Consider the following 8,517-nt stretch of genomic DNA (forward strand, 5'->3'; position numbering starts at 1 on the left):
AATGAAAGGGACCGGAGAAGGAAGGAAGAGCAGGGGTAGAAGAATAACCAGGTCACAGAGAGCAAAGGGAGAAAATCTGTTTTCTTTAAAAACGTCCTTTCCCTTTCTCTTATCTTTGGCAAAAGCCTCTTGAGTACTAAACACCGTCATTTAAAACTAACCAGCGGGCTTCCCTGGTGCCGCAGTGGTTGAGAGTCCGCCTGCCGATGCAGGGGACACAGGTTCGTATCCCGGTCTGGGAAGATCCCACATGCCGCGGAGCGGCTGGGCCTGTGAGCCATGGTCGCTGAGCCTGCGCGTCCGGAGCCTGTGCTCCGCAACGGGAGAGGCCGCAACAGGAGAGGCCACAACAGTGAGAGGCCCGCATACCGCAAATAAATAAATAAATAAATAAATAAAATAAAACTAACCAGCAAGGTTAGTATGTCGTTTTGTATAATTAGTACATATTGAATCATTCGACGAGAAGTCGTATCTTTGGTGAAAATGATTACCATGTGCTTAATCATTTAATAAGATGTTTTAAACCATCTGCATTCAGGTGTCATAAGTCTAATTTGGGGGGAGGAATCCCATCGCCCAGCACGTGGCTGCACAAGCCAGACAAGCTCTTCCTTGTCCGCTACAGCTGTCCACTCATTTGCTGATATCAAATCCGAAGATGAACTGAACCAGCTTTTCCCAGAGGCCATTTTCCCCGTGTGTCCGGAGGGTGGAGACACGCTGGAGGGATCCATGGAACAGCTAAAGAAGGGCCTCGAAAGCGGGACGGTGCTGATCCAGTTTGAGGTAAGAGACCCCCAGTGCCTCGGTGGGCTGCTCAGCTGCTGCCAGGTCATCTAAGTCACCAGGCAGCTGTGCTCATGGAGGGACCACAGAGGGACTCATGACCTCAGGGAGAAAGCGGGCTGGGGACCATGGCCCATCGCTTGCCCCCCGTTCTAGGAACGATCAGTAGTCATGGAGAAACGTCAGAAATCGAGGAGGTGGGACTCTGAGCATATTTAGCTGCCAACACAAAAGCTCAGAACACTCGGCAGTCGAAGGTAGTGGAGAGCGGTGTGATTGGGTGCAGAGGGATGATGGGGGAGCTGGGTCCCGTGAGGGCACAGGGGCTGGGCTTCCCAAGTCCCCCAGAACCATGTGGACACGAAACCAAAGTCAGACCACGTCTTCCCTCCCCAGGAGCGACCTCTGCTCGTGAGTTTGAGACTGTTGACAAAGGCACATGCAGAGACTTCACAAAACAAAGTAGGACCCAAGGAGACTGTGTTCAAGTCAGCTTTACTGATCACTAACAGAATGAAAACACAGTATGTTTGTCTTCCACGTTTTTAAAAAGTTGTAGAAAACAGAGTAGTTCGTGCAGTAAAAAGGTAACAGAAGAGCACAAAGAAGCCTAAAGTAGGCCAATGAAAGAAAATTGATCATGATTAATGACAACATACACAGTCTGGATTCCTAAATTAGGAAAGAGAGTCTCAGGTCAGATTCAAAAGCAGAAATCTGCACTGCAAAGTTTATTAGAAAGTTATAAAGGAAAAAGTCACAGAAGCAAAACTAGGAAATTTATCAAATATATGTGACTGCATATTGATTCAGGAAAGCATGAGTAACGTGAGTATCAAACAAGAAGGAAGCAAAGCAGAGAGTCTTGAGTGAGAGAAAGGTTTATTCTATAATGGTGTAAGGAATAGAATGTAAATAAAATACATTATTAAAGCAATGCGTATTGAACAATAGTAAAAAGTAAAACCCACAAGTGAAAGGTGAATTGGCCCCACCAGAAACAATCAATAGGGAATTTTGAACTTAACAGCCTTGGCAGATAATATAGACAAAAAATAAGCTGAAATCAGGATAAGAGGGTAGGAATAATACAATTACTTGGATAGAATTGATAGACATATACTGAACATCTACAAAGAGAGATAGCTCTTCTTTCCAGTTGCCTGCAGGAGGCTAGGTAGGCTTAAGATTTTAAAAGAAGAAAACGTAGGAGTTGTATTCTCTGGCTCTGCGTCGCAAAAAAGCTCAAAATTGAGACATACTTTTTTTAAAATTTATTCATTTTATTTTATTTATTTTTGGCTGCATTGGGTCTTCATTGCTGCACGCGGGTTTTCTCAAGTTGCAGTGAGCGGGGACTACTCTTCGTTGCGGTGCGTGGCCCTCTCCTTGCGGTGGCTTCTCTTGCTGCGGAGCATGGGCTCTAGGTGCGAGGGCTTCAGTAGCTGTGGCTCACTGGCTCTAGAACGCAGGCTTAGTAGGTGTGGCACACAGGCCTAGTTGCTTCGCAGCATGTGGGATCTTCCTGGACCAAGGCTCGAACCCGTGTTCCTTGCATTGGCAAGCGGATTCTTAACCACTGCGCCACCAGGGAAGCCCAAACTCAATTATTTTTAAACACTCTCCGAAATAATTGAAACAAGGAACACTTAAAAGCCAGAATATATCAGTTTTATTCTTTTTGGAGGGAGTTGGAAGGGAAAGACAGAGGGGAACGGCACTGTGGAGAGTCATTTGTTCCTTCATTCAAGGAGTATTAAGTATTCACCATGTGCCAAATGCTAGATCAGGAACACAGTGAGGGAAGGAGAAGGGGGATTTCTGACCCCAAGGAGCTTACGGTCTAATTTTGGTATATTTGTGGGAATGTATCACGAGTCCCAGAAACAGCTAAAGACCAAGATAGGGTGAGATTTCATTCCACAGACTGTATGTTCTGTAGGGACTGGAGGTGAGAGGATTCCAGGAGGTCCTCTGGGGTGAGATGTAGTGCTAGTAGAGGGTGGATGGGATTAAGTGTGGAGGGGAGGGTATTCCAGGAGGGTCACAGCCTCCTGGACCCTAATGCAGACTAAGCTCAGAGGTAGGGAAACAGGCCTCCCGGGGGGTGAGCAGCGCTCAAGGAGTCCAGGTGATGGAAGCCCTTCACCCAAGACGAACCGGGTCTCTTTTATAAGATTGTCCACAAGGAGGCGCTGTGGGCTCTTGGTGAGGAAAAAGATGGTGCCCGGTCTTGACCGATGCTCCAGAAAATCCCCTCCACTTTCATGTTTTACATTTGGGAAGCCCCTATCAGGTTTTCCTCGAACAATGTTCATTGAAATTCATTAGGAAGATAAAAAATGCTTTAGAAAGGAGTACCCACTTGTCCCCCAGTGTTTTTAAGTAGTATTTCTCAAAGGGTGACACCCTGACCATCTGTATGGATATCACCTGAGGAGCTTGTTTAAACGGGCTCAGCCCTTAGCTACTGAATCAGCCACACTGGGAGGGGGCCTGGATGTTGCTTCTTAACAAGGTCACCAGAAGGTTTTAATGCACAAGCTGATCCTGTGGATGGGAGAGTAAAGATCGTACCAGAACCATTGTCCCGCTGCTGCCCATCCTAAGTCCTGCCTTTAGAGCTTATGGTTGGACTAGAGAAGAAATAAGATATGGAGAACATAGAATTTTTAGTGTTAAATTTTAGTACGTACACATTTCCTTCATTTAGTTTAAACGTTTCCTAGAAATTAAGTTGAAAAACCTTCTTTTCAAATAAATAAATTTGAATTCCAAAATACAGAACAGATAACAGCAGATCTGCTCTGTGATGGAGCTGGTGGGATCCATGGAGCCCTGCCTATCAGTCTCCCCACTGCCCCCCAAGGACCCCTAGACTGTGGAACACAATTTAACAACCACTGCTAGAGGTGGGAGAAGTTGTCTCACATAGCTGCTAGAGGAGGGGAATCCTAAAGGAAGACAAAGGGAAACCTTTAATGCACACTTACTATGTGCCAAGGGCTTTATAGGCATCATCTCACAGCATTCTCACAGCAGCCTGCTGTAGGGCTGGATCAGTCTTGGAGAGGTTATCTCACAGTAAATGGCACAGCCTGATTGGAAACCAGGGAGGCTTAACTCATGGAGCTTGTTCTCTTAACAGCTGTAGAACCTTTGTGTAATTATATAGGTAACAATAACGTGCTGTTTCTACGTGAGAGTTGTTAGAATAGCATGACATCAGAGCTAGAAAGGATCTGAGATGCTGACTAGCAACGTGGAGCCAAGCAGGCTTCAAATCCTGACTCTACCACTCATTTCCTGTGTGACCTCAGGCACATCCCTTAACCTCTGTAGCCTCTACTTCCCCATCTGTAAATTGGGTATTTTGTGAGCTGGTTGTAAGAGTTAGATGAGATAAATACTTAATGCGTTGTCTGACGCACGGTCAGGGTGCAAAAAGCAACAACTATTATCATTTATAAATAGAGGAGTCTAAAGAACCTGCCCAGTCCACACAAGAGGTGGAACCCAGCACTGTCTGACTCCCAGAGTCTCGGCTATTCTGGTTCCCCACCTGCTTCTCCTCCAGTGCCCTCAGCAGGTGGGCGGCTTGGCTGTCGGAGGCTGTGCTCTGAACGGGAGCAGGAAGTGGGGGCTGGTTCCTAGCAGGTGCCCATGCCACCCACTCTGCAGCACAAAGGGCCTGTCCTGGGGTAGCTGGGCAGTGGATGGAATCCCTTTTGCGATGACAAGCTGGTTTTCAGCAAAGCTTGCTTTGAAGCATTTTCTTCATTAATGGAATTCCCCTGTCCCTCCCTTGGCTTTCAGAAACAATTACAAATGTGTTCCAGAAAGCGTTTGGTCCCAGCTATAATAAAATCATGCTTAATAATTAGCATTTCTATAGCACTTTGGAGTCTACCAAGTGTGTCTCACATATGTTGTCTCAGTTGACTCACAGCAATTCCTTGAGACAGATATGGCCAGAATTATTTGGATCACTCCTTTGTAAGTGGAGAGAACAAGGCTCAGAGGCTATGGGACTTGCCCAGCGTCACCCAGCTGGTCAGAGACAGAGCTGGGATTAGAATCTATGTTGAAAATTCCATTGTCAGAACTCACCAGGTATGACCCAGTTCTTCACTCAACCTCTGATATGAGCCCTTCCCTCCAGGAGCTACGCAGTGTGAGCTACTCAGTGTGAGCAGTTTGCCAGCATTTGTGACCAGCCTCGAACTGCCTAGATACTGTGTTCAGGCAAGGTAGGGCGTCCCTCTGTCTCTCGTATAAAGGCGCCCAGACTTGGGGTTCACACGGCCCCAAGTCCTTTACCACCTCCAGGATGCTCTCCTCTAAAGAACGCGTTGCCTCAGCCCCAGGGTCGTTCCTTCCTGAGAGTAAGGTGTGGCTCATTTCATGCTTTTACCCTGAGTTGAGATTTCTGTTTAGGCAAGGGAAAGGGTGTGCATTTGGTATAGACAGTGCTGGATAAAAGCTAAGTGATGATGTTAACTGTCCTTTGAGAACTGGTTTCCCAGCAAGCAAAGGCCCCTTGTGCTCAACCTCATCCAAGGGCCTTGCAAGCTCTTTGGAGACTTGTGGAATGCAGTTGATAGAAAATGAGAAACATTTATCCTCCCACCTCTCAAGACTGATGAGTTAGAGCAGTGGCTACAAGGCTCCACCAGAGGTCGAGTCAAACTCGGATACCCCCGCCCCTCCCACCAGAGAGCATCTTCCCTCTTTGCCAAAACCAGAAGCCATCTTTTTCTCTCTTCTGACCACTGTTTCTCCCAAACCCACTCCTACATCATCCGCTGTAAGAAACATCCATTCCTGTCAAAACAGGTGACTTACTGGTCGCTGTGATCATTATAAAAGTTGATTTGGAAGGACAAAGGCAGCTGAAGACTTACACATGTAGGTGTACCTTCAAGATTAGAGCTCATACTAAAAGTTTTTTAATTTTTCAAATTTTTTTTTTTCTTTTAAGAAAGGCAGACATTATCAAGTATAACACTTGGAATACAGGGAGCGAACTGCGGGCTTTGGAATGACCACGTGAGTGGCCTTTACATTTCAAGTGCCAGGGACCAATTTAAAGGAATTGTCACCCCACCTCACTGTCAAGTATTTATCTGTGAAAGGGACACTGCAAGAATACTTGAGTATGCCAGCACTGGGATCTGCATTTGGTACTGTGATTTAAAGTAGCACTGTTAAAAATTATAATAAAGTAGCACTATTGAAAGTCCCCAAATTGCCAGCAGCAATGTCAGTTCATTTCAGCAAACCTGTACAGGAAGGCAGGGAGAAACTCTGAGTACCCTGTCAGCAGTGTCCTTGCTCCCTGACTGGGTCAGGTACAAGGGAAAGTGGAAGTCCCCGATGTGGACGAGCTGTCCGTGAGCAGTAAGTTGTTCTTATGTCTGCAAAGTGGAGGACAGCCTCTCGAGGCCTTCTTGAAAAATGGGCTACCCTTAGCTTAGTTACATGCGTCCATGCCACCTCTCGTCCTGCTTTACTCAAGTGCTTTGTCCCCTTTGTCCAAAGCAGCAGATCCCGTTATTCCTCGACTCTAAACATTTTATTTAGCACCTACTATGTACCAGGCACAATGCTGGCCTAGGGTTTATGGTGGTGAACAGAACAAACAAGACACCTGCCTTCATGGAGACCAGAGTTTAGTGCTTGATACAGAAAGCACAGTAAATAGCTGTTTTGAAAGTCGTTGCCCTGCCCTAGACTCTGGGTCATTGCCAAGGGCATGAGAGGGAGTCCATTTCTACTATTTGCTCTCCTTACTCATTGTTCCTTCCAGTCCCTCCATTTTCTTTTCTTTTCTTTTTTTTTTTTTTTGTCTTTTCCTTTTTTCTTCCCCCTTCTTGGGTTCTCAGTCTTCAAGAACTCCAGTGAGAATTCCCCCTTCATCTGGCTGTGCAGTTGATGGGGTGCTTGCTTCCACTGTGCCAGCCCTTGCCAGCATCCACTGGATGGAGCCAGTTGGGTGTCCAAAGCCTTTATCTGAGTGATGTGAGGTTTCACATCTATGGTTGGGCCAAAAGTCTGAGGAGATCAGAGTCATCTCCTGATGCCCTCTCTCTGCTTTTAGATGATTTTTTCAAAGGAGGAATGTTTAAACTGGAAAACTATGTCTTATCCATATCCGAACTGTGCTGGTCAACTCCAGCTCCCACTGTTCAGTTTTTGTCTTTGGAGGCCAGAGCCGGTGATATTGATGCTGCAGTTTAAATACGGTTGTTCCATAGCAAACCCTCTCAGCTGATCTTATAATTCACCCTTACTTTCACAGCTGCTTAGAGCTACACTCTGATACGGTGAGAACAAAGCACATGAGGACATAAAAATTAAGATTTTAATAAAACTAAGTGATCTTATAACCCTCCATCCCTGTGACCTTCTCCAGCCTCTGAATTGCTCTCATTCTAGGGCAGAATTTAAGGGATCTTAAAGACTAGGAGCTCTTGCCAGCATCACATACCTTTAGCCCAAGAATGAACAAAGCAAACTGTGTCATTCCAATGAGCAGTTCTTGAAAGAGCCTTTTCTCAAATTCTGGCTAATATAATAGTCTTCATAATAGCTCATTACCTCCCATCCCTGATCCTTCCAGAAAGATATACCTGTGTTTCCAGCACATCACTGTCTACTCTGGACCACCCTTCTCTGGGCAGTGTTTTCACACCCAGCCTGCCATGCAGCTCACAAGGTCTGAAGAAGAGTCCATAAATTAAAAGAACTTGAAAACCAACTGCTAACACCTTCAGAAACTAAGTGTGTGAATAGCACTGAAGCAATTCAGTGGGAACAGGGTTCAATGTTAGCCTTGGCAAGGCAGGCATAAAAATGAGAGTGTTGTCAACCCTTCTAAAGGCAAAAAAAAAAAAAATCTTAGCTTTGTTCACCCAACATTTTGTAAAAAAATTTTAATTTTATATATATATTTCTTTTGTTGTAGTTCTTTTTTTTTTTTTTTTTTTGTGGTACGCGGGCCTCTCACCGTTGCGGCCTCTCCCGTTGCAGAGCGCAGGCTCAGCAGCCATGGCTCACGGGCCCAGCCGCTCTGCGGCATGTGGGATCTTCCCGGACCAGAGCTAGAACCCGTGTCCCCTGCACCGGCAGGCAGATTCTCAACCACTGCAGCACCAGGGAGGCCCTACGCTTTTGTTATTTGGAAAAGAAAAACTTTTTACCTCCAGGTTAGCTTTACTGGTTACATTCATTCAATTGGATTTCACTTCTATGCAGTCTGTTGTGGCCTCTCCCGTTGCAGAGCGCAGGCTCAGCAGCCATGGCTCACGGGCCCAGCCGCTCTGCGGCATGTGGGATCTTCCCGGACCAGAGCTAGAACCCGTGTCCCCTGCACCGGCAGGCAGATTCTCAACCACTGCAGCACCAGGGAGGCCCTACGCTTTTGTTATTTGGAAAAGAAAAACTTTTTACCTCCAGGTTAGCTTTACTGGTTACATTCATTCAATTGGATTTCACTTCTATGCAGTTAGTCAGTTAGAACCAAGTTTTCATTTAGGGGAATTTGACTGACTCAGATATTCTCCTCTTCCCAGAATCAAACCAAAACTTCTAATAAATCATGAATTTATTTTAAGAAGGAGCCCAGAGAGTTCATTAAAGCTCCCAGACCTTTAAGAAGTTGCTTAGTGGCTACTTGATTGTTATGAACTGAAATTGTAAAGATGATTAATAGTTGAGCTTAGGGAA

At 45.8% G+C, this 8,517-nt stretch overlaps 1 protein-coding gene across 1 annotated transcript in view; it reads left to right on the forward strand.

Moving 5' to 3' along the window:
* PTPN3 (protein tyrosine phosphatase non-receptor type 3) overlaps positions 1–8,517 on the forward strand; it is a 72,034-nt gene that overhangs the window by 48,398 nt on the left and 15,119 nt on the right. Inside the window, 1 exon segment of the mRNA XM_007449792.1 lies at positions 629–789. Within this exon segment, the coding sequence (XP_007449854.1) occupies positions 629–789 (161 nt within the window).

This window comes from Lipotes vexillifer, unplaced genomic scaffold, assembly GCF_000442215.2.
Source record: "Lipotes vexillifer unplaced genomic scaffold, Lipotes_vexillifer_v1.1 scaffold230, whole genome shotgun sequence".
Classification (NCBI taxonomy): Eukaryota; Metazoa; Chordata; class Mammalia; order Artiodactyla; family Lipotidae; genus Lipotes; species Lipotes vexillifer.